Source organism: Camelus dromedarius, chromosome 5 (genome assembly GCF_036321535.1).
Source record: "Camelus dromedarius isolate mCamDro1 chromosome 5, mCamDro1.pat, whole genome shotgun sequence".
Lineage (NCBI taxonomy): Eukaryota > Metazoa > Chordata > Mammalia > Artiodactyla > Camelidae > Camelus > Camelus dromedarius.
In genome coordinates, this window is record NC_087440.1 from 68,557,034 (window position 1) to 68,578,408 (window position 21,375).

Genomic DNA, 21,375 nt, shown 5'->3' on the forward strand with positions numbered 1-21,375 from the left:
CTGGAAAGTTCTAGTAAAACCCAGCAAAGTTCAGAAAATTTCCTTTCATTCTATCCTGAAAGGAGTGTATAGCTTTGTGTTTATCCATGTATGTATCAATAGAGTTTCATGTAAAAACGCAATTGTTTCTCAATCAAATGTTTTCTTAAGACCACTGAAGTCACAAGGCTGGCTTCACAAACACATTGAGTACATTTGGTAAGGGCAAAGGTCACTTTCTTCCACTCCAGTGTCCCCAGAGTGTTTCATTACTTGAGAGATCGGGAATCCTCCTCCCATGTCTTCTAACTACCAGTGGTGCTTCTGACGCAGGGCCTCTCAGCACTGCTTGCAGCAACCCTCCTCCTCCAGCAGGAAAGAGAATGTTCCTATACAGAGATGATCCACAAAACAAATTCTTTAAAAAGGATCATTTTTAGCTCCACGGTCAGTTTCTTTGACTTCACCCAACTCACTCAGTTCAGCTCTCCATTTATATCTGAATCAAAAACTTTCCAAAGCAATGCTGAATTCTGAAGACAGACTGGAAAGACTGAGTCATCCTCAAGACCACATCATCCTCGTGGGACCCTTCCAAGCAGCTTCCACCTGGAAGATGCAAGCCCCTCCTTTTAAAAAGTGGCATGGCAGACCCGTATCTGGCCAGCTATAAAAACAGATATAAGCTCGGGTAAAGGCCCTGGGATGCAGGAGTAACAATCACAGGCTAGACAGGAAAGCTAGGTTCAGGTCCACCTCTCCCTGGATCATACCCTGGACAACTTACTCAATCCTTCTCTTGCTCACAGCCTCCATTCCCCACCCACCAGCTCTGTTAACATCTTCCCATTTTCCTGGCTCTGGACTTCCCACTAGAATGTACTCCCTGCTGGCAAGAGTCTGGGCTGTGTTGTCCACCACTGCAGCCCTAGCACAGGGCATGACATAGTAGAAAATCTATACATATTTGCTTAAAAATAAAAAGGAATGAACATAGCACTGAATGTCTAGATGCTATACTCCCTGGGGAAGGGAACAGTGTAGTATGACCATTAAGGGTTCAACCAACCTGCCTCTCCCACTTACTGACTTTAGAATAACCTTAAAGAGGTTATTTAACTTCTTGGGGCCTTCGTTTTCTTACCCACAAAATGAGGATAACAATACAGTCAACTTCACAAGGTCACTGCGAGGATTAAGTGAGATAATGCACTCTGAGCACTCAGCACAGTGGAGGCTCGCAGCAAATGCTAGACAAGTGCGACCCACGTTACTACAGTTGCCCTGGTTTGCCTCGAGGCCACACTCGGCACCACCACCACCACAGAATTTCATTCCATTATGCCCAGTAAAAACCCTCTTGAGAGATGAGGTTTCCAATAGATGCCTCATTAGAGAATTAGGGATAATGGGACAAGGAAGATATTTATTCAACACTTACCACTACTCCCCCTCAAAAGGATGTATATTTTTAATTTTTTTTAAATGCTGTTATAAGATTACATAATATATATATTATGCACAAGAAAGTATTCAGTCTTCAAAAAAATGATGTGACATAATTCCAAAAATTATTACTTCATCAGAGACTCACTAAAGTGCTCATCTCACAGTTTATGTCACAGAACTTAACTGATGACACAGCTTTATAAGGAGGTCTTTGGTGTCTGAGGTAGAGGCTGAAAGGGGCCTGGTTTCTAGTGGAGCCCTGATGAAGTAACAATACGGCATATATTACAAATTTTTTTAATGGAGGTATGGGGGTTTGAACCCACAACCTCGTGCATACTAAGCATGCACTCTACCACTGAGCTATATCCACCCCCCTATTATAACTATTTAAAGCCAATGACAATAGTAACCCTCCTCTGAATTTCCATAATATCCTCTCTACACTGCTCTGACATCATCCACCTTATTTCTATGTATTTATCTTCAATTACTACTAGGCTGCCCTCTCCCCAAACGCAAGTTCAGTGTCTAGCGCCAGTTTCTACCCCCCTCAGCTGTCAGCACATAGTAGGCACTCACTAAATGTTTGATGAATGGTTAAACTGATTAGCACATGTCAAATGAGACACGTGCTGAACACTGTTCTTGATGTGGATGAACAGAAGAGATAAAACAGCATGGGTGACCCTCAAAAACATGACAGTGAGTGAAAGAAAACAGACACAGAACAGTACTTCATTATCCTATTTATATGAAACTCTAAGAAAGTCAAATCTATAGTTACAGAAAACAGATCAGTGATTACTGCAGACTGACTCCCTAGGGGCCCAAGGGAACCTTTCTGGGGGATGGAAATGTTCTAGTTCCTCACTGCTGTGGAAGTGGTCACAGGTGTATATACATTGGTTGAAACTCACAGAACTTACAATGTATACATTATATTATGTGCAAATTATACCACAAGAGTTGATTTTTAAGTACACATGATGTCAAATGGTGCTAAGTGGAATGAAGAAAAGCCAGGAGAGCACTAGGACTGTAAGGTATGGGCAGAGGTTACTCTTTTAAATATGGTGGTCAAGGAGGGCAACTTTATAGTCAAAACCTCTTTAGGTCAATTCTTTTTTTTTTTTTTTAAGTAGCAAACTCAATTTTCTGTAGTAATGAAAGGAAGAGAAAAGTATGAACAATTCAAAGCAGTAGATAAGCCTAAAATCATTTGCATTTAATCCTAGAAAGAAATCTTTTTCCCCTGGCAGTAGTAGATTTAACTTAATTCATGAAGGGGGAGGGGGGAGAAGGAAAGAGGAAAAGAGGGAGAGAAAGAGAGGAAAGGAAGAGAGAGAGGGAAGGGGAGAGAGGAGGATTCAGGAAAGAAGAAAAGGAGAAGGAAGAATAGGGAGGGAGGGAAGGAAAGAGAAGAAAGAGAAAGAAAGGCAAAGCAGGCTATCTTTCTGCCTGTCTGTCTGTCAGATGATCCAGATCCAAATAACAGAGTAAACTGAGACATGGGGGAACAACAGCGCACCCTGTGACCTGCTGGCCACAAAGCTCACAGTCACCAGGACCAGAAAGGGTGTGCAGAAAGAACTGTGGGATCCTCAAACAGCCCCTACTCAGAGACAAACACAAAAGAGAACAGGGTTTTCCCAGGAACAAGGGTTTCTACCATCCCTCCCTTGTCTTGCTTAACCTCTGAATTTTCATTTTGAAACATGTTTCACAGAGATTGCTCAAACTAATAAAGCACATAATTGACGCTCAAGAAATGTTTATGACTGCTGCTGAATGATACATGTAAACTGAATTAAGCTCTTTTTAAAAGACAAGGTTACGAGAAATTAGGGAAAACAGATTATCCATGGAGATGACATATTCACCAAGCAGAAGAGACTGGGCTGAGAAGTAGAGGAATTTCTAGAATACTCTATGATTGCTGAATTGCTGAATTATGTTCTCTCTTAACTTGAACCTGGGGTGTCGGTAACTACATGCCAGAATAAGGCTTTGTCTGTTCAAGTATTCTAACATCTAGAGTCAAATTCCCTGAGAAAGACAGCAATAATCCAGCCACAAGTAGAAGGAAAGTAGGAAGGAGGAAAAAAAAAAAAAGCAGAAGCTACCAGAAAATAGAATCAACCTCCAGTGAAGTCAAGCCAGAAGCCAGGTGCTTGTGTAAGGCACACTTCTCTGCCCAAGAATGCCCGCCACCACCAAGCCAACCTCACAAACCGGTCGAAAAGGGCCTCTTAATTACTGGCCAAAAGCCATTGGAAAGAGGGGCAAAACAAACAAAACAGCCTCCAAGGAAACCTCCACCCTTTCCTGCCTCCAAAAGTCCCTCTGCGCCCCTTCCCATAGGTCTTTCCAATTATTCTTACCTGGAACTTTCTGTATCCTTGCTTTCTTTCCCTTCTTTGTGGTCTCGCCCATTAGCTTTCTTCTGGTTGCCCATCACCAATCAGATGTGCTCACTACAATGAGCAGTTCTAACCTCAGACAGAAATGATCTCATGGGAGCTCCTCCCAAAGCAGGCAGGACTCCCCAGAAAAGTCCAGCCAGCCATCAGAAGGCTTCCAAGCAACAGATACAATCTCCAGGATAAACTCAAGGGCGGTACAGCCAGGAGATGCAGCCACAGGGAAAATACACACTGTCAACTTAATAAGAAATCTGCCTGTTACATTAACCCTGGTTCAAAAAGCCAAATATTTGCCCAATTCCAGAAAAAAAAATCAATCACTTCAAGGAATGCACAGACCAGAAAAAAGTAGAATCACACAAATTAGAGGTAACTTGAAATAGTTAAAGATAGGTTCCCTGAAAAGCTGACTCACAGTAGTTTTAATGACTTGTATGGGTCAAATTTTAAACAGCGCTGTGCTAAACAAAATAGCCTCCCAGGTTAAGTGCCAGGAGCCTGTTGTAACCGAATGAGCCCAAGGCTGAGAAAGCTCAGAAGATGCTGAGCAAAACTGGAGGCACATAATAGGGGCTCTTTCATCCTCTGTTTGTCTGAGTCACCCTCAACCCTGGTTTCCCAGTAACACCACACAATGCCCTCCCCCTACTACCATTACTAAACAAAAGGGCTTTTACTTGGGTTCCTATGAGTAAAAGGCAGTGGAGCAGGAGGGCGCCTCTGCTGCTCATCCAATTATAACTTATTATTTTGACAGACAGCTCCTAAGCAGATCTGTGGGGAATGTTTTTCCTGCATTTTTTTTTTTTTGATGGGGGTAGGTAATTAGGTTTATTTATTTAGTTTTACAGGAGGCACTGGGGATTGAACCCAGGACCTCATGCATGCTAAGCATGTGCTCTATCACTTGAGCTATACCCTCCCTCTCCTGCATTTCTTAATATAGCACCTGACAACCAATAGCGAACACATTCAGATTCTGACCAGAAATTGCCAAAGGGCTAACCAGCCACAGCACCAGAATTAGTCCTTACATTATAATAGTTCAACCATTCGAAGAAAAAAATGGGGAAGTTCCACAATTTAGAAGACTATGCTCCCCAGGCTCCTGACCTACGGAGCAAAGTTAAGACCTGAGGGTGTTCTGCCAGCCTGTCTGAAAGAGAGGTCCTGGAAAGAGCAAGCCCCAGAAAGGTACCCTAGACCAGGAAGCAGAGGACAGGGCCCAGGGGTCAGCAGCAGATGAGGCTCAGACAGAAGGAGCACAGGAATGGGGCAGACCAGCACAGCCAGTCTGTGGTCAAGGATTCCCAACAGTACAAAAACATCCTCTGCTATTTTCCATTCCTGAATCCCACTAGAATAATGTCTCTTTTAGCCAATTAAAAAAAAAAAAAAAAAAAGCCAAGTCACAGTATTTTGAGCCACACTATTCTGGGACTGTAAACAAGGGAAGCAGCCAAACAACGTGATGGGTCTTCTTAAAGCAACGGTCTCAGTGAGATGAGGTCCACCACTGACAACAGAAGGAAGGACAGTGAAGACTCACCTTGGCCTTCCATTTCAGACAGGGCCCAAGGCTATCTATTTCTGACTTCAGGAGGGCCTGCCCCAGGGGACACTTTCTTAGCTTCTCATTGACCCCACTGCTGGGCTACTGGGCTTCCCCATCCCCCTGCATGTTCAGCAGGAGGGGATTTAACTTTAGGAGTCTTTTGGAATGAAAAGCTCCCTGGTTCTCCTGTTGTCAGGGGTCAGTCAGCACGAAGATGAAACAGGTGCAACTGCTGGTCAGGGTGCTGCTCTGGTCCCCTGGAAAGAGGGCAGCTATAGGACGTTCGTAGAAAAGAAACAAAGTGGAGAATGGGGTGGTTGTGAAAAAAAGAGCAACTTGCATGGGGTTTAAATATGTATATATTTATAAAGTGACATATATAAATTACATGCATATAATTTTATTTCATATAAACATGTTTTTCACCTTTTTTCTCTTTGACTAGAAATGTTCTGATAAGACAAGATGTCAGGATCCCTCACAAGACCCAACAGATTGGAAAACACTATCCCCTACGTCCACTGAGAACTCTAATTGTTAGAACTTTATTCCTCTAACCTTTGAGTTATTTGCTAAGGGTGTGGTCTTCAACTTCAAGAGATTATAGATGACTTGTCAGTGTGGATCATTTACCTACTGCGGGCTCTAAATAATGGATCCCTAAGTCCTTTGGTTTTCCAAGTACTGTTGCACTGAGGTCTAGAAAAATCAATGAATACAATGCAGAAAGTCTAACCATTTCACCACAGAGGTTGCAAAATACGCCAAATAAGAATATTGATTTCAGTTAAATTACTTCTGAGGAATGAACAGAACACAAAGAGGGAGGAAAAACTGGTGTATTGGTTGTTTTCCGCTTCACAGGAACCCAGATCACCTATCAGACCAAACCTTCACCTGTTAGATCAGTTCTCAATCTCAGCACTATTGACATTTTGTACCAGGTAGTTCTTTGTGTGGGGGCTGCTCTATGCACTTTCAGACATTTAGCAGCACCCTGGCCTCTACTCACTAGCACACAATCCCCCATCCCCTAGCTGTCACAACCGGAGATGTCGCCTAACCTTGCCAAATGCCCCCTAGGGGAGCAAACTCACTCCCAGAGAGAACTACTGTGTTAGATAGGATCAAAGGAGATTCATCTCTTTATTGTGTGAATTCAGTTCTTAAAGAATTTGTTTTGGGGGAGGGTATGTCTCAAGTGATAGAGCACATGCTTAGCATGCATGAGGCCCTGGGTTCAATCCCCAGTACCTCCTTATAAATAAATAAATAAATAAATAAATAAATAAATAAATAAATAAACAAACAAACAAACAAACAAACAAACAAACAAACAAACCTAATTACCTCCCTCCCCCATTTAAAAATTTGTTTTAGCAATTTAAGTCAATAAAACCTGGAGTATTAAGCAGGTGTTCTTTGCACAAACCAAACACCTAGGAGTCACCACTGAGTTCTCATTCCCTCACCCTTCCACCCTATCAGCACTCCTGCTTGACATCCAAACTTTGTCCCAGATTCATCAATGTCTTTCCATCTCATCGTGTCCACAATCACACCAAATCGAAGCCACGTCTCCCCTCAGCGTCTGTAGCAGCCTCTCAAGTGGTTTCCTTGCTTTCCCTCTCGCCCTCCTATAATCAATAAGATCTAGTCTTCACACCAAAAGTCAAGAGCCATCTCTTAAAAAGTTCTACCCGCTCATGTGAACTTCTAGCATACAGCAGTTTGGGGCTTTCCATTACACTTAAAATCCACACATTCCCGTGGCCTACAAGGCCCCACCTGAACTGACACCCGCTGACCTCTGCACCTCTATCCTTACCACTCTCCGCCAGCTCACTCCGGCCAACTGGCATCCTTCCTGTACTCATATATGCCAACCCACCGGCTCTGGATCCCATTTTTGTCTGGAGGTCTATTTTCCCAGGTAGTAGTAGCCATTAGGTCTCAGCTTAAAAGTCATCTCTACAATAAAAACTTCCCTGACCACCTGGCAAAAGTGGCTTCCCAGGCACTCTTCCTTAATAATACATCTGAACCATCTTTTCGTGTGTTTTACACGTGTGAACTCTTCTTTCCTCACTCGAATGGTAGGCTCTATGACAGCAGGGACCAACTCTTACTATCCATGTGTCCCTGGAACCTAGAAAGTGCCTGGCAACATAACATATACTCAATAAATGTGATGACTGAATGAATGTCTTTGCCTACAAGGGCCAAATGTATCCATTTAAGAGCCACAAATGAGTTCCTGGTTCTGAGAGCAAAAATCAGTTTCTCCTTAAATGTACCACTCTAGCATACACTCAAATGGCAACAGGGTAACGATAAAATTTTCATCTCTAACAGGGAGTTTTTTTGTCCTTTCAGGTTTTCCAAAAGAAACTGAGTAATACTCAAATTGTAAATGATAAATTTTAGAAGATTCTTGGCCATAGCATTTGAGGGAACCACATATAACAGTAACAGCCTACAAGCAGCTAAAATAATCCCTATGTACTAAACTGAAAACAATCAAAACCCACAAATGACTAGAAACATGAAAGAAAAACAAAGCTGGGTCCTAAACCATGGACTCTTCGCTGCTATGAGGAAAGGGCTCTTCAGTGATAACCATCTGGCATTTATGCAGGGCTGTTTCATTGGATCCTCCCAGCAGCGATGAGGAACTGCTAAGCTGGTGCTATTGACCATAAAGTTTGATGAGGAAGTTTAAATGACTTGGTGAGATAGCAGGAGTGTCACAGAGCAAGGATCTTAGATCTCAAATCCTCTGCCACTTCTTGTAACTTGTTCTTGGCAAGTCACTTTGTCTCTCTGTGCTTCAGCGTCCTCCTCATCTATAAAATACAATGCTACGGATAAAATGCTTGTATCCCCCAAAATGCCTATGTTGAGATCGAGCCCTCAATGTGATGGTATCAGGAGGTAAGGACTTTGAGAGGTGATGAGGACACAGGGGTAGAGCTCTCATGAGTAGGATTAGTGTCCTTATAAAAGAGACCCAGAGGCTTCTCTCTGCAATGTGAGGATAGGCTGAGAAGACAGCCGTCATGAAACAGGCCCTCATCAGCCACTGAATCTGTCGTCACCATGATTTTCAACTTCCCAGCCTCTAGAACTGTGAGAAATAAACTTCTGTTGTCTATAAGCCACCCCATCTATGTTATGCTGCCCAGATGACTAAGACATACAACGTCCTTCATGGGGTGTGGTAGGCTGAAATTGCCCACTCCTCACATTCTAATGAACAGAAACTGAGAATATGTCACTTCATGGGGCAAAAAGGCTTTGTAGATGTGAATGAATTAACGACTTTGAGGTGGGGGGATTATGCTGGATTATCCAAGTGGGTCCAATGTGACCACAAGGATCCTCGTAAGAGGCAGGCAGAAGGGCCAGAGACACAGAGGCAATGTGACAACAGAAGAAGAAGACAGAGAAGGACTGGAAGATATTACACTGCTGGCTTTGAAACTGGATGATGCGGCCCCAGAGTACGCCAAAGGCCTCTTGAAGCTAGAAAAGAAAAGGACAAATTCTCCCCTAGAACCTCTAAAAGGAACACAGCCCTATCAACCCATTTTAGGACTTCTGACCTCCAACCTATAAGAGAATAAATTTGCGTTGTCCTAAGCCATTAAATTTGTGCTAATCTGTTACAGCAACAGTAAGAAACTAATACACAAAGTTATCAGGATTAAATGAGCTCAAATGCTAAGAAGAGTGCCAAGCACCACAGTAAGAGCTCTTTAAATTTTAACTACGATGAGCCAAGACCAGAACCCAGGGGAGACTCAGAAGTACTGCAGAAGCTAAGAAAATAAGGTTCAGAAATTTGGTAATATCGATCTAAATTTAAAATGTACATAGCATTTGACAAAATGACTCCATTTCTAAATAGATTTATAGACTATTCAATACATTCCTGGTTGTAATAACTCAAATATCCATTAATAGGCTAAAATTATAGAAAAACCATTCAACAGAGTACTACAGAGTACTAGGCAGCCTTTAAATAATGAGGTAGACCTCAATGTGCTGGTAAATTCTACAAGATGTATTCTGTAGCCAAGGACAGAACAGGAAGCATATTAGGTTCCTTTTTGTTGAAAAATAAAAAGGATGTGTATATATTCATAAATATATGTGAAAAAAATTCTAGAAGGGCATGCAATTAACTGTTTTTGGTTTTTTGCAATTAACGGTTAATGGTGATTGTTCTAACAAAGGAGACTAACGGAATGGAGGAGGGAAACTTGTCACTCTAAGGCAATTTTTATGATTTTAGTTTGTTTGTTTGTTTTAACTAAGTATTGGTGTGATACTCATTTTTACAAAACTGAAGTTGAGATGTGACATCAACCAAACAACAAGTATTTTTCGCTCTGGCAACATGCCTACCATCATACAAGATACAGGGCAGAAGACACGGTCCTGCTCTCCAGGAGTTTACAAAATAGCTTAATTTATCATCAAGATTTCTATCAGACAATCACCGAATTGTTTTGGATATTCACATAGGAAAAGTGAACCTGATATTTTCTCAAAGTATTTTTCCACTTATGACCATGAGAACAAATCACCAGATAAAATTCTATGTATAATCCATTAGTCCCAACCAGTGCTGCTTGCGATTATTAACTGTTATTTCCCACGAAATGGTCTATATTAATGAAGGCAGAAGTCTCTACAAACGACCCAATTGTATACATATTATGTACTACAAGAAAAAAGATGGATGAATATCATCTCTGGGTAGTGGGATCTGTCTTCTTTAATACACTTCCTTATATTTTCCTAATATTCTGCTAAGGAATATGAATCAGTGTTTACAAAAAGAAAACAAGACACACCCTCCTTCCCTCAAAAAATACTTCCTGGTGCTGACACAATACCCATGAGGGTTACTGGTCCATCCCAAATCTGCCTCTCACTTTACTAAGGTGACAACAATCCGAAGTATGACTTTCCAAAGGCTGGCGTTAAAGAGAACTGCTGGCAAAACCAACAAGAATCATCCAAATCCAAGTGTTCCATTTAAAAAATATTTAGTCCACCCTGTCACCAATTAGAGCATAATCCATAATGAAGACATTATTGCTAACAAGGGAGGCAGCATGGGATCTGGGTCACTCTTCCATAACTATTAGTTCCTCTCAGCCAAGAAAGAGAAGTCTGTGTCAGCCAAGTATTCAGCTGACAGTGGAGGTACATAGGAATCATGACGCAATTCATTTCCATCATCTTATCTAAGGAGAAAATAGACAGATGAAAAATATTTAGTGGGAAATTAGAGTTCTCAAATGGTAACTTAGAGAGGTACTCCTCCAATCTGGAGACTTGAGGAGTCATCACAGCTCAAAGTACTGAGTCAGTGTGCCGCAAATCCTCCCCGATACTGACAAATGCAACTAACTGGTGCTGGAGTCTACCCCCCAGGCCCTGTGATAAGGGCCTTTCCATTTCCATTCCTAACCTCTGAATCTTCTCAACTACACAATGAAAAAGTGAAACTGAGGCAGGGAGTTTAACCTGCCCTTGGTTATACAGCCTGTAAGTGAAGTGAACTCACACAGTTTTCACTTGAAAGTAGACATTAATGACATTACCTTCACTGGAAAGTATGAACATTATACCAGCCCTTCCCCAATCACCCCTACCTGCCACACACTTCCATCTCCCCAACCTACTTCTATCACAATCTACCCTCTCCCCAACTCAGAATCAGATCAAATATTCTCTTGTCCTTCTGTAATCCCAGATGCCCTTACTGGCTTCTACTGATCAGAAGCCAGTACATGGAAATGAGAGGCCAACTGGAGAGGGTCCTATGCTTATGGAAAGCCACTTTTCTAAGACCTGCCTCTCTAAATGGAGCTAGCAGGGTTCTAACTTACTGCCTAGCACTCCCATGGGACCCACTGTCAGTGTCTCTTTCCCTGCACACACACAGTCCCTCCTCATTCACATGTATCCACAACTTGCCAAAGTGCTCTCATTCAGAAAACTGTCCCAAATCAGTTCTTCCTAATAATGATCCTAATAATAATAATAGCTACCACATACTGAGCACTTATTATGTAACAGGCTTTATAAACAGTCATTTTATCCTCACTACAACCCAATGAAGGAGGCATTGTCCCCAGTTTACAGATGAGAAAACTAAGGCTCAGAGAGGTAAAGTAATTCAGCCCAAGGTCATGCAGCTGGCAAGTAACTAAATCTGACTCCATGCAACTTAAGCTTTGAGGGGTCTTGCCATTCGTTCAGTGATTACAATGTGAGCACCTCCTGGACTTTCCCTGAGAGCTACCTGCCAACAACAGATCTGCTCCTTTACCACAGGAACCCCGCCATAACCAAGAGCTTACCTGAATTTCTTCATTTTCATCTACTAGGAGGAAACTCACAACCTTCTCAGTCATCTTCTTCCTCTTGGCCTCCTCATCCATCCCCTCTTCCTCCAGGAACTCCTGGACGTCAGGGACGTGGTACACAGTAACGGGGTGTCTCCGTTTGTTACCCCCGGAATGAGTCCTCTTCTGGCACTCCAGGCACAAGTTGATTTTACAGGTCTGGCACCTCACGACTGCCCTCTGCTTCACACCTGGGGAATGCCCATTGGGGCCCTTGCAGGAGTCACAGTAAGGGACGTGGCCTGCTTTGAGCCGGATCCGCTCATGGTTCCTTAGGCGCTCCTGCCGATGGAGCTCCTCCTCACAGCGGACACACTGCAGGCTGCAGCACTCGTCACACTCGAACACGGCTTCCTCAGTCCCGCTGCAGGTGTAGCTCTCCTGGCACATCAGCCCCGGATTCAGGCCCTTCTCTGCTGGGGAAGTCTGGCCACTCATATTCAGACTGGTAAGGAAATCACCCACCATATAACGGTCCTGGGCCTTCCCCAGAAGTGAGGACAAAAGCTGGGAGCCTGAAGACTGCACAGAACTTCCACAGGGTACTGAACACTTTTTTTTTTTAATTATTTTTTAAACCTTCAGTGTCCTATTAGAATTCACACATTCATTAATGTTTAAATGTTTAATTTTCTGCCTCCCACGCTCCTGTATCAGCAGCAACGTTGATTTGGTTTGATAGTTTCATCCTCCATAAAGTGCAGGGAAACACGTGGTCAAAATTAGCTTGAAAGGGTCTTTTATGGCTATCTGAGAGAGAGGTGACGGGTGCACTTAGATGGACTCATGAATTGGGCCTCAGCCACAAGGTCTTGGTAATGAAAGACAGTGGTCAGGAGCTTTGCATTATAATCCAGCCTCAAGTCACTATTTCAGGGGATACCTAGAATAAAAGAAGGAAAAGGATTTCACTCATCTAAAAACAGCAGTGCACCTTAAAAAAAAAAAAAAAAGAAAGAAAGATTGTGATTAAATATGAGGCCAAAACTCCTCAGAGAAATCTCATTCTTGACTGTAAAACTTACGCTGGCTCATTCTGATCCTAGAAATTTCTTCTCAAAATTGTGGTTATGGCTCCTCCTTTTAAAAACAACCACCACCTCTAGGCTCAAGGCATTTAAGAGACTTTGTCGATTTATTTCCCAGACAGAAATTCTCTGTTCATTCAGTTATTAAATTCAGAATCACAAGCACTAATAAGCAAATAGTTTTTGGAGGGACAAACCTCTGCACCCCGACCTGCACCCCATAACTGGGAGAGGTGAAGAAAAACACTTATAAAAAGCTAAAGAAGAGTAATAAATTTTAGCTCCATCAAAGTCCTGGGCAGATACAGTTACCCTTGTAACTGGATTGTTTCGATGCTAGAAAGATGCCTATTAAGGACTCTAAACCTGGAAACAAGAGTCACCATTCCATGTTTAAAAACAATTATTGTACTTCCTTTTGTCCTTTCCTCTAAGTGCAAAAAAAAGGGAGCAACAGGAGACAGAATTCCTCCACTAAGGCCCACAGCAAAGCCAGGCCTGCAGTGAGTTAAAGCAAATAATTTTTCTCTTTGTCATTCAAAATCCAACTTAAAAATAACTTCCAAAAAGAAAGAAAAAAGATAACTGGGGATTTTGTCACTTCTACAATTATATCTCTAATTCCCCTTAGCCTTGACACCCATTCTAACACTCCACAAGGAAATGTAAAGCCTTCCTTTCAGGTATTCACTCTTCCCCTACAGTAATCAATCCACCAATCTTATTTTTAGATAAACAAGGAAGGCTAAGGGAGTGACTAGGAGACCCTATTTACACCCTAACTACAGACGTGCCCAACCAGCTCCCACAACGGAAACGAAAATCAAAATTTGTCACAACTGAAAAAGATATGAAACCAACCTTCAAAAAGATACCTCACCGCCCACCTGACCAAACGAACCATCTGCCCACGCGGGCTCCCAACCCCGACGCCTCTCTCCAGCCGAGGATTCCTCACCCTTCTTTCCTCCCAGGCAACACCACCACAACCCGAGGGGCAGTAGCAGAGTCTAAGAACAAAGAAGGTCCCCCCAAATCCCCCCTACGCTGGCAGAGGCCAGAGCCGAATCCATTGTTTATACCACCCCACCCCCACCCCAGCCGCTCCTGACCCCCCCTTCCTCCCCGGGGCAGAGGGAGCTCCAGGGCTATCGCTGGCCCGGCGCAGGGCCGTGCCCTTCCCTCCCCGCCTGCGGCGGCCGGGGGACCCCACCATGGAGCAGCTCTGCTGCAGCGAGGCGGCGTCGGGGGACCGCAGGGCGCCGGTGGAGGCGGGGGCTGTCCCTCAGGGAACCGGCGGATCCATCCTCATCTCCATCTCCGCCCCCCACCTCCTTCGCTGCCTTCCGGGCTTCCTCTCCTCCTGTTGTCAGTTAGGATCAGCTGATTCGAGTGAACTTCTCCCAGCTCCGACTAACAGGAAGGCGTGAGCGGTGCAGCCCAGAGAGGGAGGAGCGGGAGGGGTGGAGCCTGACGCCAGCGAGGGCGGAGAGTGGCGCGCACAGCTTCCTGGGAATTGTAGTTCTCCGAAGGTGCGTTTTCCCCAACACTCTGGAAGTGAAGCCCCTGAGTAACTACAACTCCCAGTACTAAAGAGGTTGCGCTTGCGAGAAGGCGGCAGAAACAGGCTTTCGAGCATTTTGGGACTTGGAGTTTTTGCCCTGATTGTGTTTTCCGCAGGTTTCTGCGCGTTGTTTTGGGTAGTGGCCTGAGAAGGAGTGGCGCTGTATTAGAGAACTGTTGTAATATGTAGTAGAGGAGGGGCAAGTAACCCTTATTGCACATCATTCTTTTAGAAATGGATAAAAACAGGCAGTGTCCACTTAGCCAGTTTCACCTTCAACTAAGGAAAGACCAGAAAGCATTTAAAAGAGAATGTAAGTAGTCTTGTGAGAGTTTCGTTTTCCCTTCAAAGTATTCTCCAAGCCAACTATTAATTTTTTCTCCATTCATTCATTTATTTTTTCTGACCTTTCCTTACATACTTTAAGAACTTTAGAATTTTAAATCATCTTGGTACATTTATTCAGGTAAGCTTTCAGGCCACAATTCAGGCTAATGGTTAACACTTACCTGGCTTTTTGTAAATGGTCTTATATTTGTTCAGTGCTTTCACTCTTTGTTTGGTTTTGTTTTTTGGTTTTTTCTTTTTTCCGTTTGTTTCTTAGAACAACACTAAAAGAAAGCCTGATGTAATGTAAAGAGCACTGATCTGAGATGCTGAAGACTGGGTGCTTGTTCTAGAAAGCACTTGGGTAAATCACACAAACTCTCCATGAAATAAAAGGATTATATGGTTTAACCTCTGAGGTCCCTACCAATTCTAATATTCTGTAATTCTATCTTGATCATTGTTAACCCAGGAGAGAAAACGAAGGTTAAGTGACTTGCCAAGGTCATGCAGCAAGTTATTTACAAAGCCGGGACAAGAACCGATCCCCTGACTTAAAAAGAGATGATTTTTTACCTTATGATTCAAGGGACATAACTAGACCAATAAGAAAACCAAATCTACATAATAAGGAATAAGCTATGTATGAAGGTAATATTGCTGAAAATTATGTTTTCAAGACTGGGCAGATAGCCAACAGTGGGGCTAACAGCACAACATGGCTGAGAAATGCCACATCACAAACCAGAATATGAAGAGCTAAGCTACCTGTAGCACTTTAAAACTTCAAAGTTTTTAATAGAGAAGAGGAAAAGACTGATTTTAGAAAGGAAGTTAAGACGGGTCTTGGGCTAGGCTCTTGATAGTGGCTAGCATGTCATAAAAGTTTCCTGGAAGGTTTGGTTCCTAACCTACCACTATAACTTTTTGGAGCCTTAATAGTTTGCTTCATACCCCTAATCATAAAATAAGGATACTAATATATCCTGAGAACAAAATGACATTTAATCCTCATTAAAGCCAACGTGCCCATTTTAAGGTACATTTTTTAAGTTAAAATAAGAACCCCTAAAACTATAGAAAATGGTTGTCTCCAAGGAGTGTAACTACGATGAGGAAGAAGAAAGACTTCATTTAAACAACTTATATTCTTGAAATTTTTTACTATTTAAGTGCAATCTGTTAATAATAATTTTAAAAAACTAGTTTACTTTTATTTCTTTAGTAGATCATTGGAATTATCAGATTGTTTGCAAATGGTTTTACTCATTCTCATTTTTTCTGTGCTTAGTTATTTTTCACTATTGGCTACATTTTCCTTGGAAAATTATTTGTGGGAATTATGAAGGCCAGGATAAAAGTTCATTCCTCCAGAGAGGATTTAGTTTTGCTTCTGCCAGTAGAGACCTCTTTAAACTATCATTGTTTGGGATTTTCTTTTAAACCACGAGGAGATGTATATTTAGGCTACATATCCCACCCTGGAAGGGCTGGCTTATGAGTCCAGTACTCCCTGTGCAGCTCCCCACAATCTCCCTTTCTGAGACAACTTTCTTTACAGTCTAAGTCGGGGTGTGTTTACTTGCAATTCACCTCTACACTGAAACAAGAGCCCTCTAAGATCCCAGCTTTAGACTTCTCCCTTCCTTTTTTATTTTTCTTAATTTTTTGGTCAGTTTTTTGAGGGGGAGGTAATTAGATTTATTTATTTATTTGTTTATTTTTAATGGAGGTCCTGGGGATTGAACCCAGTACCTCATGCTTGCTAAGCATGTGCTCTACCACTGATCTACACCCTCCCCTCCCTAGACTTCTCCCTTCTACCAGGCCTTGGACTTAGTCTTCTGTTCCAATTGCCCCATATGCCTAGAAAAAAATGAGTTTAAGTTCTCAAGTGAGACACATACCCTGGGGTAAAAGTTACATCATTGCTCTACTTACTCTCTGGATCCTGCCTTCCCCTAGATTTTGGTGTAATAATTCCTCATCTTCTTGACTCTTCACTATTTTACCAACATTTTTCATTGTTTCCAATAGGATGGGCCAATTTTCCATACTATGAGTCATTACACACAAAAAAGGAACAGCCCAGCTAGCGGTTAGTTCAAGGAGGGAGCCAATATGATCAGGGCACATGGTGGACATCTGGGTATTTGTTGGCAGTATTCTACTCTTGACCTTGGTGGTGATTGCACCAACGTTCACTTGATACTTTAGCTTTAAACCATTTACAATGTCTTTTGTACTTTCCCTTGTATATTTCACCATAAAAAATACAATTTAAAAATTTAAATTAAAAAAAGAATAAAGTAAAAAGTGACATGAAAGTAGAATCTACAACATAAGCAAACCAAGCTCTTGGACTTAATAATTTTCTGAAGTCATTCAACACAGCATTTTAAAGTTCTTAACCACAACAGGACATACAAAACAAGTAGAAGGCAGGTTTCCAGTTTTGCCCCTTCAGCCTCTCCCTTAAAGGAAGTCCTCACTACGAACAGACACACACGCGTGCGCACACACACACACACCATTGGTCTTTAGCTATTAAAATACACACTCCCAAATTCACGTGGCTATATCCAGTTACCCAGTATGGATTAAGCTAAGTCTGTTTCCCAAATGGTGCTGAGGGATAGCACTCATTTCCTCCCTAAATGTGTCAGAGCCCACAGTGGTAGAGTCCATGCTTAGCATGCATGAGTTCCTGAGTTCAATTCCCAGCACGTCCATTAAAAAAAAAAAAAAAAAAAAAAAAAAAAAAAAACCTAATTACATCCCCCAGATAAAAAATAGGAGGAGTGGATTTGTCAGAGCCCAGATCCAACTAGCCTTGCAAACATAGAAATTTGATCGTATTCTAGATGGATCAATTTCTTAGGGGTAGACACCTACTAACTAACTAGGCTTACCAGCCTGGGGATACTAATCCAATAGTTTACAATTAGATATTACTGTTACCCAGACCAGAATGCTCAAAATTAACACAGCATGTTTGTTCCCATGATAATAGTCCTATAGGAGAAGCCTATTGAAAAGGTGCTTGAGGAGTATAGAATCAGAACAAGAGGAAAGCAGTCAAATCAACTGAGTATTTATGGTAAAAGGCTAACATGTATAGAAATGGTCTTTGCCAATGGAGCCAGAATAACTGAATTCCTCTAAAATTACCTTTCTGCTCTACATTACATGGCTATCCACTAAGACAGAGCCTGGAAATTTGCTCTGTATAATTTAAGAAGAAAGTTATTTTATTGGAGGCTATCAGGTATCTTATAATCTTGTTGAGATGTTTGGAAAATCTGGCTCAAAAACTAGTCAAGGGAGGCAATTAGCAAGAATCACAACCAAATTCTCACCATAGGCCGTCAGGGTGGGACAGCATCATTTGGTCTCCACTGAAGACTTTTCCACTCCACTCTCTATGCTGCTGCCATCACTGCACTCTCAGTGATGGCAACTGTGGTAGTTAGAATAATGGTCTCCCAAATATTTCCATATTCTGATCCCTGTGGGGATCCGTACTACTGTTACATTACATGGCAAAAGGGACTTTGCACATGTGACTAAGGGTTAAGGACCTTGAGATAGAAAGACTATCTTGGGTTTTCCAGGTGCGTCCAATCTACTCACAGAGCAGAGAATTTTCCCAGCAGTGGTCAAAGACAGATATAATGAAAGAAAGATTCAGAGTTGCTGACTTTGAAGATGGAGAAAGGGTACCATGAGCCAAGGAATGCCATGAGGCCTCTTGCAGTTAGAAAAGGCAAGGAAACAGATTTTCCCCTATAGGCTTAGAAAGGAACACAGTCTAGCCAACACCTGGATTTTAGCCCAGTGAGGCCTGCATCCTGACCTATAAAACTATAAGATAATAAATCTATTATGTGGTTGTTTAAAGCGACTAAGTTTGTGGTAATTTGTTATAACAGCAACAGAAAACTAATACAGCAGTGGTGCTGTGAATAATTTCTTAACTGTCTCTGCATTTTTATATCACTCTCAAGATTCAAAATTCTGATAAGGAGAATCTACTGTCTCACACGGATCACATATTTATGGCCTGAATATAAGGGAAGTGGAGGGGGAGGATATTTTTCTCTTGAGTTCTGGAGTAGGAGACATGACATACTGGCAGATTATCTCCAAATAGGAAAGGAGGTTGGTTGTTGGACCACAAAATAACAAGTGTCCAAAGCAGGCAATCCTGTATTTTACCAAGAGGACTTTGCTTGTTCCATTTTTGTTTGTTTGTTTTTTTGTCTGATTGGGTTTGGGTTTTTTCAGGGGGGTAGGGTGGTTTGTTTTTTCTATTCTTTTTTTTTCTTCTCCTGAGGGGTGGGTAATTAGGTTTATTTATTTATTTTTATTTATTTCTATTTTTTTTTAATGGAGGTAATGGGGATTGAACCCAGAATGCTAAGTACACACTCTACCACTGAGCTATACCCTCCCTCTTGCTTTTTCTATACTTTGCTTAGTCTTTTTTTGGAGGGGGAGGTAATTACATTTATATATTTATTCTTAATGGAGGTACTGGGGATTGAACCCAGGACCTCATGCATGCTAGTCATGTACTCTACTACTGAGCTATACCCTCCCCCGCTTTTTCTATTCTTAAATGGATGACTTACTCTGCTCTGGTTGGTAGTTTTTTTTTTAATATGATAATATATTTCATCAGATTATATCTGAGTCCACTAACCCATGAGCTATATTCTTCTTCCAGTAGTTAAGGCAGAAATTGCAAATCAGACTACCTTAATTAATGAAAGAAATATAATTTTTGACAAGGAAAATAAATAAAAGTATACTTTTAAAAAAAAGAAGAAAAGTGATGTATTTCATGGGTATAAGTAAAGTTCAAATTCAGCCACAAATAAAAATTAATTAATTAATTTTTAAAAAGTGTATTGCCTCACATAACTGAACAATCTGGAAATTATAGTTTCGGCCAAATCTCAATCTTGGAGTCAAATAACATGCTCAGGGCCTTGTTTCCTTCTTTCCTTCTCAGCTTTGAGAAATCCACGCAACTAATTTTTGACAAAGCTGCAAAAGCAATCCAGTATCAGAAGGATAGTCTCTCCTCTGTCCTAGAGGAAGGATGGTGCTGAAGTAATTGGACAAAAAATAGGCACACAAAAAATTTAACTTCAACCTGAACCTCATACCTTACACAAAGATTAATTCAGAATTGATCATAGATTTAAATGTAAAATGCAAAACCATAAAACCTTAAGAAGAATACATATGAGAAAATTTTCGAGACCTAGGCCAGGTGAAGAGCTCCTAGACAAGACACCAAAGGCATAATTCATAAAAGAGAAAATTGATCAAATTAGACCTCATCAAATTAAAAACTTTTTCTCTGTGAAAAAGGTACTAGAAAGCTCATGTGGACCATTCCGTGAGTTGAGAGAATAAACCAAAAATATGATCAAAAGTTATACTCAACATAGGAATTCAGGAAGTGTTTAAATATTGTCCCTTTATTTTTACTACTAAAGTTAAAACAATTATGTCATTTGGACCTGCATAATGATGAACTCTTTTGAAGCTCTGTAGTAGATAGAAAAGGTAAAATAGATACCTTCCAAAGTATCTTCTCAGTGTATAATTTTCTCTTTCTCTGGAAAAGGCCACTCTAACCCACAGAGATGGGCCCTGACCAATCACATTTGTATTATATCAGCCTGATCCCTAGCTGTGCCAGTCAGAATCTCTGCCCAGGGAATTTAGAATTGACATCCAAAAGCAGTGAATAGAGCAGAATTTGCAACTGAGAGTGTGCTCTACCTGTAATCTCTTTTCTATGTTTAGAGAGATGCCTGTTGTGTAAGTGTTGTTGAGACATTTGTTAAATCAGTGGTTTGACTGTGGACCGAGTCAAGAGTAACAATAAATAAACGAAGGAAGGAAGAAAGAAAGAACAGTTTGGAATTCAGAATGAGACTTCCATTTCCCTAAGTATGCCTGACATGGTATTCTAAAAAGACTTGTGTAGCAGAATACTCAGATGTTGGATCAACTACAACAAATATACATTTAAATGCATTATTAAACTGACAAGAAAATAAGAGGAATCCCCAAGTGTTAAAAAGAGAAAGTAAAGAAAGAAAGTTAAAAACCCCAACGTGGTAAATTAGTGGGGAAGCCCTGAGGAACTATTCTAGATTCTTGATAACTAATAACTATGGAGAAGAACAGGAGACTGGCTAAACTTTGGACAATAAAAGACAGCCCTTGAAAAAGAAAGCTTGAGTCAAAGGGTGGGAAAGAAATTTACCTGCCAGCAAAGGGAGGAAAAAAAGAAACCTGTCAGTGTGTATGACTCTAGGTGGACTATTTTATAATAATGATAATTATCATAAAAGTTTCTTAGAATTTTTAAACATAGTTATATCATCATAGTTTTACCAGTCTGAGGTTTGAATTGAAGTGACCCCAGGCTGGTAGTGCAATTTGGCACACAGCAAGTATAAATGAAATACTCTCTGGAGGAAAGCAACCTCAACCCAAGCTCTTAAGTATTATCACAGATGATCTTAAGCTAAATATAAGCTAGAGAATAAGTCCCAATGAATAAGAATCAGTAAGAAGCAAGAAATTTTTACCTCTG

General features: G+C 41.4%; 1 protein-coding gene across 2 annotated transcripts in view; it reads right to left on the reverse strand.

Moving 5' to 3' along the window:
• ZFYVE1 (zinc finger FYVE-type containing 1) overlaps nucleotides 1-14,298 on the reverse strand; it is a 42,347-nt gene extending 28,049 nt beyond the window's left edge. The window contains exons 1-2 of one of the 2 annotated variants that reach the window (XM_064486092.1): nucleotides 14,194-14,298; nucleotides 11,790-12,717 (exon numbers count right to left, since the gene is read on the reverse strand). In XM_064486092.1, coding sequence (XP_064342162.1) covers nucleotides 11,790-12,302 — 513 coding nt within the window. In that variant the 5' untranslated portion in view covers nucleotides 12,303-12,717; nucleotides 14,194-14,298. Of the gene's footprint in view, nucleotides 1-11,789; nucleotides 12,718-14,075 lie in introns of both variants that reach the window. The other variant, XM_010976549.3, reaches the window with a different exon arrangement.
• Between the last annotated feature and the right edge of the window lie 7,077 nt (nucleotides 14,299-21,375).